This window comes from Carcharodon carcharias, chromosome 7 (assembly GCF_017639515.1).
Source record: "Carcharodon carcharias isolate sCarCar2 chromosome 7, sCarCar2.pri, whole genome shotgun sequence".
Lineage (NCBI taxonomy): Eukaryota > Metazoa > Chordata > Chondrichthyes > Lamniformes > Lamnidae > Carcharodon > Carcharodon carcharias.
The window spans coordinates 126786971-126805175 of NC_054473.1; the positions used below are offsets into that span (position 1 = coordinate 126786971).

General features: G+C 40.0%; 1 protein-coding gene across 2 annotated transcripts in view; it reads left to right on the top strand.

Annotated features, from left to right (window-relative positions):
- Window positions 1-18205, top strand: part of fhod1 (formin homology 2 domain containing 1) — a 332893-nt gene that overhangs the window by 270950 nt on the left and 43738 nt on the right. For both annotated transcript variants that reach the window (XM_041192317.1, XM_041192318.1), the window contains 2 exons: window positions 7043-7183; window positions 8002-8903. In XM_041192317.1, the coding sequence (XP_041048251.1) occupies window positions 7043-7183; window positions 8002-8903 (1043 nt within the window). The remainder of the gene's footprint in view (window positions 1-7042; window positions 7184-8001; window positions 8904-18205) is intronic.

Consider the following 18205-nt stretch of genomic DNA (forward strand, 5'->3'; position numbering starts at 1 on the left):
GTGCATTGGCAGGCCTGACAGAAAGCCTGCAGTCAATGTCAAGGAGCTTGGAGGAGTCCAGCACCAACTGGACACTTAACTGATACTTCTTGATTTTATCTTCTTTCCTATACCTTTAAATCTTGGTGTCCTGTAGTTCATTTTGCAATTTAAAAAACTTGGAGGAAATATTGGATAGCCCTTAAAAATGAGTGCAGAAATCACAGTGCACAATTAACCTGTGCCCATTGATTGTGATGCACGTGGCAAGCCAACTTTGTGCCACCAACTTGGCACAGGGCTTGGCATGGAACTTGGAGCCCATCCTTCCCAGCATGGAACTGGTGGCCAACTCCATCTGCACGCTTGTGGACCCAACCATGATGCAGTGTCTGATGGCCGATGTTGTAGCTCCCGTTGCAGCACAAGCCACTTAATGCCTATCTGCAGCAATGGAAGCTCAGACTGCCGTCAACATTGCTGCAGATTACAGTGTTCAAAGAGGCTCTCAGGGTGTTGCTACAGTTCAGCAATCGCTTGGATTACAAGGATTGCTGAGGCACGATCTTGGGGCAGTGTCAGTGGTTGCATCAAGCATGAATCTGTGCTGTCTGGATGACAACAGTTGTCCTCCCACTATTACCACTTGCTGTTGCCTGACAGTCAGCCAGCCCAGACTGCTGCCATCCATGCCAAGGTGGGGCATTCCAAAGCTGGCCCTTCTAGGTCCAGAGCTGTTTGACGGCATCCTGCAAGATCATTTGCAGCCTTGCCCAGTGAAGGTCAGCAGTCTTCCACCAGCCATGCTGCAGCCACTCAGTAGCACTGCATGGAGCACTAGAACAGGCAAAGGCACACGGAAGACAGATGCTAAGGTAATGTACAAAGTGATTAGTTGACTTTTCTAAGATCATAAGAAAAAGGAACAGCAGTAGGCCTTTTGGCCTCTTGAGCCTGCTCCACCATTCAATAAGATCATGGCCTTAACTCCATTTTACTGCCTGGTCCCCATAATCCTCAACTCCCTTGTTGGTCAAAAGTCTGTCTAACTCGGCCTTAAATATATTCAATGACCCTGCCTCCACTGCTGTCTGGGAAGAGAATTCTTAAGTGTAATGGCCCTCTGAGAGAAGGAATGGCCCCTCATTCCTGTCTTAAAAACCCCTTATTTTTAAACTGTGCCTCCTAGTCCTAGACTCACTCACAAGGAGAAACATCCTCCCAGGACCCACCCTGTCAAGCCCCTCAGACTCTTATATGTTTCAATAAGATCACCTCTCATTCTTTTGAACTCCAATAAGTATAGGCCTAACTTTCTCAACCTTTCCTCATAAGACAATCCCTTCTCTGAACTGCTTCTAATGCAATTATATACCTCTTTAAGTAAGGAGATCAAAACAATAATATGGTGTCTTATGCAATTCACTCCTCAATGCCGTGGGTGCCATATTAGAGCTCCAAGGCACTCATAACACCTCAAAAATAGGCAGAAACAATCCCAATTTTTCACCCAAATGACACCTCCCTCCACCTCCCAACACCATACTGTAAGAGGCAGAGATTTAAATGTTTATATGATGCCTAATGGGGCTAATATTCTGAGAGTTTAGCTGCATAACCCAATTACCTTTCCACTCATTATTTTCATCTTTTGGATGAGATGTTAAACTGAGGCCTTGTCAGCCCTCCCAGCTGAATGTAAAAAATCCCATCACTTGATGTTGAACAGTATGGGCACTCATCAAAGTTTCCTGGCCAATATTTATCCTTGAACCGATAAGTAAAACAGATTATCTGATCATTATCACATTACAGTTTGTGGGAGTTTGCTGTGTACAAATTGGCTGTCACATTTCTTACATTACAAAAGTACTTCATTGACTAAAAACATTCATACATACACAAACTCTTTCATCCTTTAGTTGGAGTGACATTCAATGCTGGAAACTGTCCATATCATGAAGGATAATTGAATGGAATCTCATTATGAATGTCATATAATCAGTGACATATTAGTTATAATTATAAGCTTGGAAAAGATATATTATGTTCTGAACTATGAAAATTATCTCATGAGCCTGATTCAACTCAGTGTAATTGTTAATCACTGTGATGTCCATGCAGGTAATTGACTTCTGAATTCCTAAATGCAGAATAACTAAATGGTCATGCTGTCAAAGCTTTTCTTAGTACAATCAGGATTGTGTTACAAATTACACTGACAACTAATTTAAGATTATCAGTAAGGCTTGCAATACGGCTCACTTATGTATGCTAGGCGATACACATAAGGCCCTGTCCTTTACAAATAGAATGAATATGTCCACACGTTGCACCTTTTTCAATGAAACAGAAGCGTGGGGGACAGCCATTCCCTGGTTCATCCCCATAGCAATGCCTTGATCAGTCAGTGTTGACTTGCCTGATTTGAATTTAAACAGTTAACTGTTCTCTGGTGCTTTCTCCATAGCAACATCTCTACCAATCAGAGTCCATTTGCAAATCAATCAGCACCTCTTCCCATGCAGTATAAATTATTGTTCCTTTTGAGATTTGGTGTTCTTGCACTATTGAGTGCAAGACAAAAAAGCTTCAACAGCATGTCTCTTTTTTCATTAGTACTTAAATCTGTACTACCAAGCGACTGTTCTTAATAATTAAATATTTATGCCCTAATAGTTACTGAGGCAGATGTATATCATAAGACAAAAGATAAAAATAAAATCAATAAAAAGAAGACTTTACTCCCTTCCCATCCCATACCTTTTCTACCATTGTATATTTGCAATGGGAGCAAAGTTAAATGGATTGGAAAAGGATGATGTGCCTTTGGTGGCCTTATAATGGCTGTGAATTTGAAGACAGTAAAACAGAACAAATTGCAAATTGAGCAGCTACAAAGAAAATTGAAGTTTATTTTGAGGATCTCTCTCTCTCTCTCTCTCTCTAAATCTATCTCTGTGACTTTACATCAGATTACCATTAAGTAAGCAAAGGTTGAAGTCTGTTGTATGAGAAATGTCATAACAATTTCCTTAAGTACGTCCTCAAATTGAAGTGCTCCCTGAGTGGCCCAGCACAATCCAAAGGACCAATTAATTTTTGGTGCAGTTCCACGTGAGCACTCGATGGTCAGCTTAGATAGCCTTAAATTTGTAAAGAAAACTCTTCATTTCTGTTAGCTAATCTGAGTGGCACTTGTTCAAAGGGTTCATCAATCATTCCGGTATCAATTACCTTTCACACTTTTAATGGCACCCAAACCAATGTGGGCCAGAACCTAGACATCCAAGTCACTCACTTACTCCCTAGTTCTGAGATCTTTACTCTCAAAGGGCACAGCACAAGGGAAGCAATTCTTTATGTTCCCCTTCACATGCTGTCTGTGAACCTCTGCCCTTAAAAGCTTGTTATCTGCCCCTAGTAAGGCCTTTTCATTGCTTCTCTCAAGCAGCACGCAGAAGACTTCAATGTCAGCATAAGACGCAGCAACATGACTGACCTCTATCAGTAATTCCCGTGAACCATGCCGTTGACCCAGGGCAGGAAGCTTAAGGGCACCTCTGACCTCTCCTCTGGGCACAGCACACCTCAGGTATGCTGGGCCTGCCAGACACCCAGGATGTACCAAATGCAAATCTATCCTAAGATTGAGAGGGGGTAGGTTCTGAATTATTTAATGCTGAAATAACATAGTTGTAAGAGAGCTAAGTCAGCTGGCTATCAAAGGTAAACTAGAGGATGGAAGTGTGACATTATCATAGTCCAATTAAACTAGACATTTGGAGATCTTACTCCTCTCTCCTTTCCCCCACTATGTGGAAGAGATTTGCAGCTAATTTTGTGTCAGTTCACTTGTTGAAATATCTGGTTAGGTGAAAAAAGATTGGTATTTATTGGGATAAGTACAAACAAGGTTAATGTTTATAACTAAAAAAACAGAAAATGCTAGAAATACTCAGCAGGCCTGCCAGCATCTGTGGAGAGAGAAACAGAGGTCTTTATACTTGTCCCTTGGTTGGTACACACAGTCGGAGGATTTCCTGGCTCGGCGAACTTGACCTTTAAAAACAGCCACCCACAGGTCGGATTTTCGGTCGGGGTGTGGGCTAAAACAGGAGTCAGGGCAGGCGACCCTGGAATGAATCCGCAGGCTGCTGGGTGTGGAGGCTGGCTGAATGCAGGCCTGCCTCCGTGCCCCAGCACTGTGATTAAATAAATAAATAAAAAATAATGCCAACCTATTCCCCCTACCCAGCCCCCCACCCCATGGTCCACATACTCCTATGTCAACTCAGTTACCCTTTACCCATCCCCATGGCCTCTCACACCCCTATGCCAACCTAATGCACCTCTACCCACCCCCATTGTCCCAGACTACCAATGCATGCATGCCAAAGAGTACTTCAATCTCCCCGAGGCATGGAGCTGCTTCAGAGAGAGTGAATCACTATTATAAATAATGAATAAATGGATTAAAATTTTATTTAAACATGACCCCCAATGTGACTGTGTCACACAAGCTGGGATGTGTTTTAATATGTAGGAAATTTTAAAAAATTTAATTATTAAAAGCTTTAGGAAACCTCATCTCGTTTGTGGATGAGGTTTCCTAAAAAAACATGAAGGCCGCTTGGCCTTTTCGCCTGCCCGCCAACCTCAAGGTTGGACAGGCAGCGTTAACAATTACATTAATTATTTACTGAATGGCTTTAATAGACCATTTACATATCGGCGGGCACGCAGCCGACTCTGGGGCACACCCGCCGAACGAAACATCGCGTGACTGTGCGATGTCATCGGGACGCATGCCTGACGTCATCGCGTGTCATTTTACGTGGTGACATGTTGGGCCCGCCCCCGCATGCTGGCTGAAAAATCCTGCCTATTAACTCTTTTTCCCTCTCTGCAAATACTACTAGACGTGCTGAATATTTCCAGCATTTTCTGTTTTATTTAAGATTTCCGACATCAGCAGTATTTGGCTTTAGTTTTAATCGTTCATTTCTTCATGGCTCCAGTGGTTTTGGAACCATGTAAAGCAGGTTAAGTGTAAGAATAGATATTCTGACAAGGTACATAACTGTCTCCCTTTACAGATAGTGTCAGACTTAGTGTATTTCTAAATGTCTCTGTTTTCATTTTAAATATCCTGAAGTTTGCTTAATTACCTTTACAGAGTTCAACGAGACATTCTGTATGACTTTTATTATGACACAGCTGATGGTAAAGGCTAAGTTATTCAAGTCCCAGAGGGAAACTTGAAACAACTGTCATAACCCATGTTTTCAATTTGTATGTTTCGAGATGCAGGCTTTGAATAATAAGACTACTGAGTCTCGAGAGGTTTTTATAAAACTAAAGTAAACATTTATTAATACAAAGATTGTAAACATATACATACGTCTACAAAATTACTATTATAATAACTACAAAAATCCCCTAATTAGCCTGACTCTCAGTTACACCCCTGTTAAGGCAGCAAATCTCATAAATTTAAATGGACACCTGGCAAAGTACACCCTGGACAGTCGCATTCAAAATGAGTTTCTTTCAGCTCTGGGTCCTTGCAGACAGCAGCTTGAGGCTTACAGGCTGGAGGCTTCTCACACTTGTTGGATCTTAAAATGCCTCTACCTTACACAGAATCTCCTTTCTCCTTTATACATATCTTTCTCTTTGAATGTAAATTTTCCATTGTATCACTAGGCTTTTAACTTTACCTCTTCTAACATCCTTTCATCCCACCAATTTTATTAGTAAGCTGAAAAAATAAACACATTGCTTGGCATCTTCTAGCTAGGTCCAAGATTTCATCTGCAGTCTTGAATGGTTTCTTTTAACAAATGCAAATTTATACTTTACCTTCTATCCTCCTTACGTTTACCTAATTAACATCTCAAAGCTGCTACACATCAAAGCACCCAGACTAGCTGGTTTTAATCCAATTAAGACACACATAGACAGAGACCTCACTAGAACTCTATTTTAAAAAATATTTTCCAATAACATTATAAACATTAATATCTCTTCAAGACACTTTACTGCAGGAGATTTAGATTATCAGTTAGATTATAAGTATTTGTGGGTGTTCCAACACCACATGGACTGCGACAGTTCAACAAGGTAGCTCACCACCACCTTCTCAAGGGCAATTAGGGATGGGCAATAAATGTTGGTATAGCAAGCGACAACCATATCCCATGGACGAATTTTTTAAAAATCATGAAATTAGTGGATTTAAAGTGCTGAGTGGCCTTTATGTTCTCAAATTTTACACATCATAAGCATAGTAATACGATTCCTTCTGATTGCTATTTAAGTTGAAATTGTAGAAAGCAATACATATAGGAAATAATGTATCTCTAATTCAAAAACATCAGTGGAATCTTCCTCTGAGAAGTTGAGGAATTATATCACAAAAGTGAATGAAGTCATTATAGATTTGTGCACATCAATAAAACTGTGAGCTAGAACTGTGTTAATTTTATAGCACAGAAAATGGTATCTGTTCTGGCTCTTTAGCCTTATATCATCATCTGCAAATGACTGTTGTCTGTTCCGTCAAACCATTTTATGGTCTCTGCCTCCACTTCTTGTTGTGACAAAGAATTCCATTCTTTCTCTGCATAAAGATGTTTCTCCTTGCCTTTCTCCTCACTCTTTTAAATGAACAATGGCTGCTATTTTATCTTAATCTTGGTGTTGAGACCAATTGTTGCACACAAACTGTAGCTACAGCTAAGACTAACCAACTCACCAATACCAGCAACCTGAGAACTTGTTGGTTTGCATGATCCAGTACCACGCTGGACATTGCAGTCATCAATTGAGGAAGTTTACATTGAATCATTCAGTAGCTATTTTAGTATTTGATGAATAATTTCTGAGTTATGACATCTTGGAGTGAAGAAATCATTGGGACATTTTGGTTCTTTCCAGGATGTTGACTTGCATTTTTATGATGTTAATTTTAGTAGGATGACAATTGATAAAAAAAATGTTGTCCGAAGACAAATAGGCATGTAAATATTTGCTAAATTGAATCATTTTTTTCTTGCAGTTGAGGTGCTAAGTGAAAAGGAGCAACAGAATGAAGCATTAAATGAGAGAGAGCCATGTTCAGCCTCCAGCAGTTCATCCACCAGCAGTACATTGGAGAGGGAAGAGAGGGGAGACAGACAGGCGGGCGATAATGAGACAGGCAAGGAAGATTTCATCTCTTAGTATCCGTTCATTCCCCAAGAGCAAACTGCAGGAACATCCGCTAATAACGGTGCTACAAACAGAAAGGGTACATGTTCCTCAATAAACAGCGAGAAATGTTATTTCTGAAAAGAAAAATAAGATGATGGTTTACCAGTTGAGCTACCCACACCCCCCCGCCCCCCCGCAAACCAACCCAACAAAAAAAACTGACTGCTTTAATTTTTTTATTAAATAAGGAGAGATGTGTTGGAATCCGTCTGGTTACTTTTTAAAGTATTCAGAGGTTTTTTGATATGATCGACAGAACTCTGGGCTACTTGCCAGACTACACACTTAGCTTCCACTCCTTTGCCTGGGAAGAGTAAATTACTTGTAATTTGACATTTATGTTTTTTAAAAAAGTATGTAAATTGTTTAGATCAAATGGTCACGTTCCTCGCTTGGTGCAAAACAAATGCTGTACTCTTGTTTTGTTTCTGTTCACTTCGTTGCACAGCACAGCACAGTGCACAGTGAGATTTGCAGCAAAGCTCCAAGTTTACTTTCCCTGTGTTGATGAGTAGCATCATTTCAATTTCTCGGATTCAGAATGGTGGCGTGTGGAAACTCGGGGTTTTGTTCCAATGTTGGACGCCATGGAAGTAAGCAGAGAGGCTTGTTTCACTGTTGCCTTTGGTTTTGTCTCTTCAGTGTGAAACATTAATTTGGAGAAAAAAAATGCTTAGAAATTGTTCAATTGTTTAACTGGCTGGTTAAATCGTTGCAAGGCATTATTATGTTTTATTCAAGTATTGATATTTTGTTTGGATACAGGTCGGTGCATCTCCCGCCAGTCCAGCTTGGATCAGTGCAGTGCCATCTCCAATGACAAGAAATTCATGCTTGACATGCTTTATGCAAAAACCAAGGTCAGCAACTTCCAAGTAACTAAGGAAGAGATTCCGACTGAGAGCGAGAGGAAAGTCACAGAAGAGGTCTTGGTGGAATCCACGGAGAGTCTGATAAAACGCTTTTCTAGGCAGGCCAGCCATCAGAATGAGGAGACCCAAAGGAAACCTGAAATTGAAAGCATCCCTGGGAATGTAAAAGCTACTTTGGGGAAATTTGCTGAACCTCAGATTAAGGTATTGAAGGAACAGTTTAGCATTGAGGCTGAACTAAATGAGAAAAATGCGGAGAAAACATCCATAATTACACCATTGAAGAAAGACTCTGAACATATGTGGGATCAACTAGAATCAAGTCCAAGAGTGCTGAAAATCAAAGATTTAGACTTCACAGATCTCCGCGAGGAGGAGGACATAGATGTATTAAATGTAGACTCTTCCATAGCCAAGTCAGGTGTTAAGCATGATCTTCCTCAACCGTCTGATAGTTCAGTGGTTCCACCTCTCCCGCCGCCACCTCCACCCCCTGGATGTCCACCTCCTCCCCCTCCACCACCACCACCATCTTTTAGACAACTTCCTGGCCTTCCTCTACCTCCCCCACCTCCACCTACTAACTTATTACCTTCCCACGGAGCAGACCCCACATTAACAAAGAAGAAAAAGACTGTTAAGCTCTTCTGGAAGGAACTGAAGCAGCCGGAGAGCCCTTTCAGGAGCTGTAAGTTTGGCCGGGGCACTGTCTGGGCTTCCCTAGATAAAGTGAAAGTGGACACCACTAAATTGGAACATCTGTTTGAATCTAAAGCTAAGGAATTACCCACGAAGGTAAGGATTGACCTGTCTTTTGATTATTAAAAAACTAGGAAATAGAAACTTAAGGCCAATTTATAATACCATTTCCAATTTAATGAGAATGTGCTTTCTCTTGGGGCAGTTATGTCTGACCGATTTATTGAATTTCTTTGGGGCTGTTATGCATCTGGTGGATATAGGTGAAAAGTCATAAATATTTACTACCTTGATTTCAGAAAGACATTTGACACCTCGTCACATAATAGATTGATTTACCAGATCTTTGGCCATGAGAGAGATGGCGATGTCTTTGCCTGATAGATAGACAGCAAAGGGTGATGGTGTGAGAGAAAGATGTCAGTGAAGTCCACAGGAATGAATAGTCTAATAAATGATTTCAAGGATGGAATACTGTCCAATGGGTCTAAATTTACAGATGACAGCACATTGCATACTGTACCCAATGATGCTAATCTATGCACAATAACTGAGAGATTACATAAGGGGAGGCAAATAAAATTCAGCACTGATCAATTATGGGTGGCGAGATTAGATGGGAATATGAAGTACAAGTGTGCTTGAGGTAACAGAGACCTGAATATTATTAAACCCATTTGGCTTTCATGGGTCTAAAAAGCAAATAAAACATTCAGATGTATAACTGAGGGTGTAATTTAGAAATCACAGGGAATTATATCCAAGTTATCTTGGGCCTTTTTGAGACCACATCTGGAGCACTTTGATCAATTTTGTCACAATGATGCAAGGTTATTGAAGGGAGATGTTACAAATTTGGGGTCTGTTATAGAAATTCTCTCAGTCACAGTGGCCCTTGTCACATTCGAGAATTAAGTAGTACTGCTCAATGCCATCTTAAATGACTGAAATAGGATGCATTCCTCACTTGTGCCTTGTGTACTTCTCCAATCTTCTAGAAGGAGGACATAAGTGAGATGAGGCCAGATGCAACAGTTAACAAGCTGCTTTATTTTACAATTGCTAAATGAATACACTAAGCAACAGTTACAGCAAATTTCACTTGATCCAACTTAACCTAGTTCCCTCCTTGCAAATAAGATAATTAACAAGCCACGATGCTCCCTCCCGGTTTGTGGGTTAAAATATATTTGGTTTTGGTCAGTTTTGGCATTGAACCAGACAAAGGTGTACATTGATCCTGTTCAGTTCTATTGTTAAGCTATCTTTCCTGGGCCTCTTTCAGCAGACCTTACCAAGTCTCCTTCAGTATGTGTGTCTTTTTTCATTATTCACTTTTCAAAAAAATCTGGAGGCTCAATTCCTGACCCTTTCCCCAGCCATGAGTGGGACAGTAGAGTTACCAATTTAACCTGCCACAATATTTTAAAGCCGTCTTCATGAAAGGGTCAATAATAGTAAACATTCTGCCTGTATGATTCTAGAAATTTCTTTTCTCAGAGTCAGAATTCGAAGACGAGGCACACAGCAGAAAGTTATGGATGTCAAAGTAAAATCAGAACTTTAGGCAACTTGTTTTTCTAATAGAATGGTGATAGATTTATGGGAAAAATCACCAGTGGCGATTGTGGAATAGAAAAGCATGACAGGATTTAAGAAGAGGGTAGGATTATTTCCTTCCCCTGAAACGTTATTCATCCAGAATCAGCTAAGGAGCCTGAGAGGGAGTTTACAAAGGTGGGCTAAATGCTGAGGGCCGCCATTTTACGTGGGCGGACCAATTAAGGCCTGGAAGCAGGGGTTGCCTGGGTCGGGAGTGCGCTCTTATGCGCACGCACGCGAAAGAGTGCAGAAATCTCCTTGAGGCAATTAGTTTTAGTTTAGACAGTTTAATAAAGTGTTGAAAAATTTTTTATAACATGTCCCCTCATGTGAAACTGTCACATGAGCTGGGACAAGTGCATTAATTTTAATGAAATTTTTTCTGAAAATTTTAAATTATTCATGAAATCTCATCCCGCCCATGGATGAGGTTCCATGAAAAATGCGAAGGCCGCCTGAGCTCTTTGCCTGCCCGCCAACCTTAAGGTTGGATGGGCAGCTCAGCTGATTGCCTTAATTGCTTTATAACAGGCCTTTGACAGTTTGGCGGGTGCGCAGTCGACTTGGCTGCACGCCTGCCAAACTTAAAATCTAAATGATGCGCAGTGACGTCAGGACGCATGCCCAACATCACCCTGCGTCATTTTACACCTCGGCGAGCAGAGACAGGGCCCTGTCCCCGCTTACCGTGCCGAAGATTCTGCCCAAAGTTGCTGATTCTTCCATGTCTTACTCCACTCAATCCAGTGTCAGGATTGTTACTTTGTAATTCAATGTGTGATGTTCAAGCTGTATTCTCTCATAACGTATTTGGAAAGGTTTATTGTGCAGACTTAATACTTCCTACCTGTTTGACATCCCTGAGTAACTCAGCAGATGGGTCAATTCAAAAAGAAGTACATAATTTTTGAAATGTCTCTATTCAGAATGTTGTCCATGCACAAACCCCACCTGATTGCTACATACCCTTTTTGAGGTAATCGCTTGAATTTGCCTTGCTTTATCTTAATCGTGTTTTCCATGGTCTGCTCACCATGGGCAAATCTCTCCAGATTGTTTTTCAGATCTAAGGGTTTCGGGAAGTGTAACCTGTCTGCTATAATTAGCACCAAAGGAACTGGGAGTCAAAGTCTGAATAAATTCACAGTATAAATCCACAGAATTGATTACTTAATTTTCTTTTTACAATATGCGTATACATTCTGCTGTATAGTGGCATTCTTATGCTTTTTTTAATACATTATATGTAAATTTAGATTAACTGGGATGAAGGTTACGACTTGAACCAAGACCATAAATAGCTTGCATTCAACCAAATTATGGTATTAGTAACCCAGTAATTAATTAGAACCACAAGACATGATTACCCTTTAATACAAATGTTTAAAATTTGCTGCATCTTGAGTAAGACTGGACTGTTTTGCATATATCCAGTGTTTCATCCCAGAAAGCCAGGATAGAACTGGAGCTAATCTTTTCACTTTTATAAGTTTTCATTCACAGAGATACATAATTACAAACATGCACAACTCCCCCATCCTCCAATCATTACAGTTTCAGTCTGTTCCTATTTATAGGAGTACAAGTGAAATCCTAGTTAATGTCCACCAACTGCCTACAATTAATGATAATTAATACCCAGGACAGGCTAAATAAAGCTCAGGGCTTGGTCTAAATAGCTAAGTGGTTATGGTACTGGGTTTGTAACCCCAAGATCAAAAAGTTCAAATCTCACAATGGCAAACTATGAAACAAAGTAAAAGATAACAGACAAAAATGAGCTAAATAAAGCTCACCTTTTCAAAACAATACCACATTTTTTATTATTTCCTTTATAACTTTTTGAAGTATCATTCATTTTAATATAAAATCTATAATTGAAAAGAATTGCTGTGCTAGTATTCATCTTGCAATGACTCAGCTCTCACCTTTGAGCCAGAAAGTTGTGCGTTCAAGTGCCACTGAAGAGATTTGAGAATATAACCCTGTGCAGTGCAGTACTCAGGAAATGCTCCACTGTCAGAAGTGCCATCTTTTGGATGAGATGTTAAACCCGTGGTCTCATCAATCTTCTCCGATTTTTTGGAAGAAGAGCACAGGAGAACCTCTGGTGTTCTAGCAGTATTTACTCCTCAACCAATACTTATTTTAAAAAAGATTATCCAGTTGTTTTCTCACTGTTTGAGGGACTTTGCCCAAATCGGCTGTTGCATTTCCTACGTTGCAGCTGTGACTGCACTTCAAAAAACATTTAATTGGCTGTTGAGTGCTTTGGGACATTTGCGGTTGTGAAATGTGTGATATAAATGCAAGTTCATTCTTTTTACGAAATCCAGCATGGGTAAAATACATTGGCCCATAATTTATGATCCAAAGTAATGGTGAGGCTCATGGTATTCCCCATTATTAATGTGCAAATGCTAGAGCAACTTCAGCTGAGAACAGATGTGAGATTAAACGTGGAAATTCAGAAATTGCTGTTCGAGATGAACGACTATTGAGATTAGCATTACAAAAATGGCATCTTGCTTACTGCCTAGCCATTGAAATGCATTAAGCAGTGTGAAGTTGCTGTACTTTAGCAGTAGATAAAAACTAAACTTACCACGGAAAATTAAGCTTTGTCCATTTCTGTCTAAGTACCCTTTTAATGATGGGATAAGTGCTAATTACTTTCAGTCGACCTCTTTAGCACTGAACATCAGTAATTACATGAATGAAGTCTCATTTTGTCAGATTTTAATTGTTGTTGAAGATTTTAAAAAATACAAAACTAAAAAAACTTCTTTTCCTTTCTGAACCTCTTTTTTTCCTTTCTCTCTGAACCAGTATTTCCTTCCCTCTCTTATTTCTCTTTCTATAACCAATTTGGCATTGACTTAACCCACTTTAATTTACACTTCCATTAATGTGGGAGATCTTGTTCAATGAATTAATTGTTGGGCTGCCTTTGTCTATCTGTTTCTCTGCTCCCACAACGCACCTCCCTGGAACCTGTATTCTATTTGTAGTTTTCTGTCTGGCCCATTGGATGTCAGGTGGTTCAGCTTTTGTCTGTGACATCTTTTGATTATCTGCTCCTAGCACTGCTTGCTTGTCCCTACAACCACCACCCCCCCCCCAACCACCACCTTAAACCAGCTTATATTTCACCTCTCTCCTAATATTCACTCAGTTCTGTTGAAGGGTCATGAGGACTCGAAACGTCAACTCTTTTCTTCTCCGCTGATGCTGCCAGACCTGCTGAGTTTTTCCAGGTAATTCTGTTTTTGTTTCAGTTTAGTACTGTTCAACAATGAGTTAATCTGCTTATAGACCAATGGGATTTCTAGACTTTTTTCCAAGATCAGCAGCAGAATGAGTACCTTTATCTGTTCTTTATCAATGATCGCACCCTCAGGGAATGGCCACAGAGGAACTGCTTCATGAAGGTTGCCCATCGACATGTGCCAGTCTTTATTCTGGGCTTCCCCCAACCCCACTCCCACAGATTTCTTCCAGGTGGTTTCTGGAATCAGGAGGTACCCAATTAGCATATCCCTGCCCCTTCCTACTGCATCTGCTGCATCTACAGCAGATATTGTACTTCACACCTGCTCCCTTAGCCATTGTGGGCTTACATACAATCATTGATTTACTGACTTAAATTGCAAGAGTGAGATACCTTTAAATTTACAAAAGTTTTGGCGTTATATATAGTGGACTGAAAAAAAGAAGGGGTTGCATTTATATTGCACTTTTCAGGACCTCTGGATCTTTACAATCAATTAAGTACTTTTGAAGTGTGGTCACTGTTGCAATGCAGGAAATTTGTGCGATGCTGTCGGGGGATCTTTTACATTGATTTTAGAGGTTAGGCCTCGATTTGACGTCTCACCCAAAAAATGCCTCCTCCAGCAGTGTAGTTTGCCATCACTACTGCATTTAAGCACATAATCCAAGCTCACACTTAACTCTCTATCCTTAAACCTATGACCTTCTGACTCAGAGTCTTGTGTCTTACCTTTGAGCCAAGGCTGACACATGCTAATTGTTGCATTGATTCATCCCTCATTACAACATTGCTGATTGTGTGCTTAATATATTGTTGCAAAGAAACCGCAGTATCTTATGGTATGCAAACATTTGAATCATCATGCTGAAATCACAAAGCAATGAATGACAGTGGTAGCATGGTGCCAAATCATACCTGGGTGCCAGTTTACTGAACCACAACAGTTGTAGGTTCATTAATCCTTCATTTGCTAACTCAGTGAGCTAATGATTTCACCCATCCCACTGTAGGAAGGTATAAAATAGGAATCAAGCACCTCCTCATTAGAGATAGTCACTGATCCGCACCTCCCCATGTACCATGGAGCAGTGGTCAACCTTGAGTGGTTTTTGCAGAGATCTTGGCTCAGGTTAACTACCCACAATTCTGGTGTCTCAGCAGGGAGGAGGCTACAAATAAATAAACCCAAAGGTGCAATGTTAGCAACATTGTCCATTTTCTGATAAAGCGTGTGATTTTGCTGGAGTTATTAACTAGTACTGTTAAAATTTTCCCAAACCTGTCAGTAAAATGAAAAGAGGACAAGGTTACAGGTTGCCATGCACACTTCAGTTATTGCGCTGCAATTAATTCTTCTTTGTTTGAATCAGTTCCTGTTTAAATTAGGAAAAGGTTTTAAAACCAATGGAATGGAGATTTTTCTGATTGTGTTGTTCAGGCCCTTGGGGAACTTAAAGTTCTATGAATTTTGGTCCCAAATATGCTCAAGGAAGCATTAAGATGTCATCATAATTAGTCACAGACTTTATAATTGTTTTAAATGTTTAACCAATGAATCGTTTATAGTGCCTGAAATAATTAAAAGAGCCATATCAAAATAATAAATATATTTACATAATTTACAAATTCCCTAGATTTAATAACTGTCCCTGTGGATTGGAAGTTAACAAATGTAACACCACTATTCAAGAAAGGATGGAGTGTAAAAACAGGGACTCCAAGCCAGTTAGCCTGACATCAGTTGCCAGGAAAATGCTGGAATTTATTATTAAGGTAGCCTTAACGATGCACTTGGAAAATCATAGTATAATCAGGCAAAGTCAATGTGGTTTTAAAAAAGGGAAATGGTGTTTGACAAAATTATTAGTATTTTTGACATGTAACTAATTGAGTAACAACAGGGAACCTGGATAAGTAATATACTTGGATTCCCAAACGGCATTTGATAAGATGTCACATGAAAGATTAATATACAATGTAAGGGATCATGGTGGTAATCTATTAGCAGAGATAGATGATTGATTCATGGAAAGGAAGTAGTGAGTAGGGATAATTGGGCCATTTTCAAGTTGGCAGGCAGTAACTAATGGAGTGCCGCAAGGATCAGTGCTGGGGCCTCGGCTATTTACAATCTACATTAATAATGTAGACAGAGAGACAGAGCAATGTATCCAAGTTTGCTCATGACACAATGGTAGGTAGGAATGTAAGCTGTGAGGAGGACTCAAAGAGGCTGCAAGGAAATATAGAGAGGTTATGTGAGTGGGAAACAAGGTGGCAGATGAAGTATCATCTGGGGAAGTGTGAGGTTATTCATTTGCAGAGCAGAAAAACAGAATATTTTTAACAGGCATAAAACTTGCAAAATGTTTAAGTTCAGAAATTGTACTCGTACAAGGAACATAGAAAGTTACCATGCAGGTAAAGCAAGGAGTTAGGAAGACTAATGGCATGTTGGCCTTTATGTAAGGGGATTGGAGTAGAAGAACAAGGAAGTTTTGCTACAATTTTTCTGTACTTTGTGGAGACCACACCTGGAGTACTGTGTGTAGTCTTGATCTCCGTATCTAAGGAAGGATGTACTTGCATTGGAGGCAAGACTGCAAAGGTTCCTGGGAAGCGAAGGTCATCCTATGATGAAAGACTGAGTAAATTGGGCCTATATTCTCTGAATTTTTGAAGAATGAGATCTGATATCATCACAACATAGAAGATTTTGTAGTGGCTTGACAGGGTAGACACAGAGAAGTTGTTTCCCTTGGCTGGGGAGTCCAAGACACGGTTGTGTAGTTAAAAGCAAACTACTGCGGATGCTTGAAATCTGAAACAAAAACAGAAAATGCTGGAAAAAACTCAGCAGGTCTAACAGCATCTGTGGGGAGAAAAACAGAGTTAGCATTGCGAGTCCATATGACTGTTCTACAGAGCTCTGAAGAAGAGTCTTACAGACTCGAAACGTTAACTCTTTTTCTCCCCATGACGCTGTTAGACATGACTGTGTAGTGTTCAGTTGTTCTGTGTTTGATCACGTGTCTGTTGATTGGTTAAACCTGGGTATGGACTCAGAGAAAAGTAAACAAACTGTAGAAAGAGCTGGAAACCAGAACTGAAGAATGGAGTAGACCTTTTAAAGCACTACATAAAACCTGTTACACACATGAAACTTGTGTCATCTCTGCAGTGCTCTGAAATATAAAATATACAATGGGGCACAGTCTCAAGATAAGGGGCCAATCGTTTAGGGCTGAGATGAGAAATTTCTTCACTCAGAGGGTTGTAAACCTTTAAAATTGTTTACCCCAAAGTGTTGTGTATGCACCATCATTAATTACACCCAAGGGTGAGATAGACAAATTTTTGGTGTCTCAGGGAATCGAGGAATATGGGGAATGAATGGGAAAGTTGGGTTGAAGCTGATCAGCCATGATTATATTGAATGGCGGAGCAGTCTAGAGGGGCCATATGGTCCACTCCTGTTACTATTTCTCCCCTGTTACTATTTCTCATGTCCTTAAGGGTTGACAGGATCTTAGAAAAGAAAGTATGATATTTTGTTTAAGTAACAATAAATACTATATCAACCTATACTTTGTTTAAAATTATTATATACTCAGGGTAAGTATCAGTGATGACATTTGATCTTCCACTTTAAGTCAATACAGCTTGGACAACTGTATGAACTGCTATTCTTCCACAGGTTGTAAATTGAGAGACAATCAGATAATGACATTCCTTTGTGCTTCCTGCTGAATACTAATACAGCAGGCTCTTGGAAAGACTGAAACAAAAACAAGAAGTGCTGGAAAAACTCAGCAGATCTGACAGCATCTGTGGAAAGAAAGACAGAGTTAAAGTTTCGAGTCAGTATGACTCTTCTTCAGAACACAAAGAAGAATCATACGGGTTCAAAACATTAACTCTGTCTTTCTCTCCACAGATGCTGTCAGACCTGCTGAGTTTTTCCAGCACTTTTTGTTTTTGTTTCAGATTTCCAGCATCCATAGTATTTTGCCTTTATCTTGGAAAGACTGATTGACCATCTGTTGTTTTAGATTGGTCAATGGCAGCTTGGCTTTGGTTGAGTTCTCTTAACTGTTGGAACATAGACATGAAGAGGTGTTAATCTTTTAATTACTGTGCATGTTGATTTAAGTTAGGTTTTTAAATTTATATGATTATATTACAACAATGTCTACACTTCAAAAGCACTTCATTGGCTTTGGGACATCCCCAGGGTTATGAAAGGCACTCTATAAATGAAAGTTTGTTCATTCCTCTTTCTACATGTTTGTTTATTTTCTCATTCTCACCTTTTTCATCTCCTGAGTGGAGTGACTCTCTTGTGAGGACATGGTTATTGAACAGTAACCATTCTTCAGATGTGAGTCTTTTGAAGGTGAGTGCCAATTTGCTATCATCCAGTATCCATACACGAGCTCATCTAGCAGGATGCTACTACCTGCCTTCTTCCTATCCCATTGACTATGAGGCCTATTGTAACAGCTACAATTAGTTGCTTCAG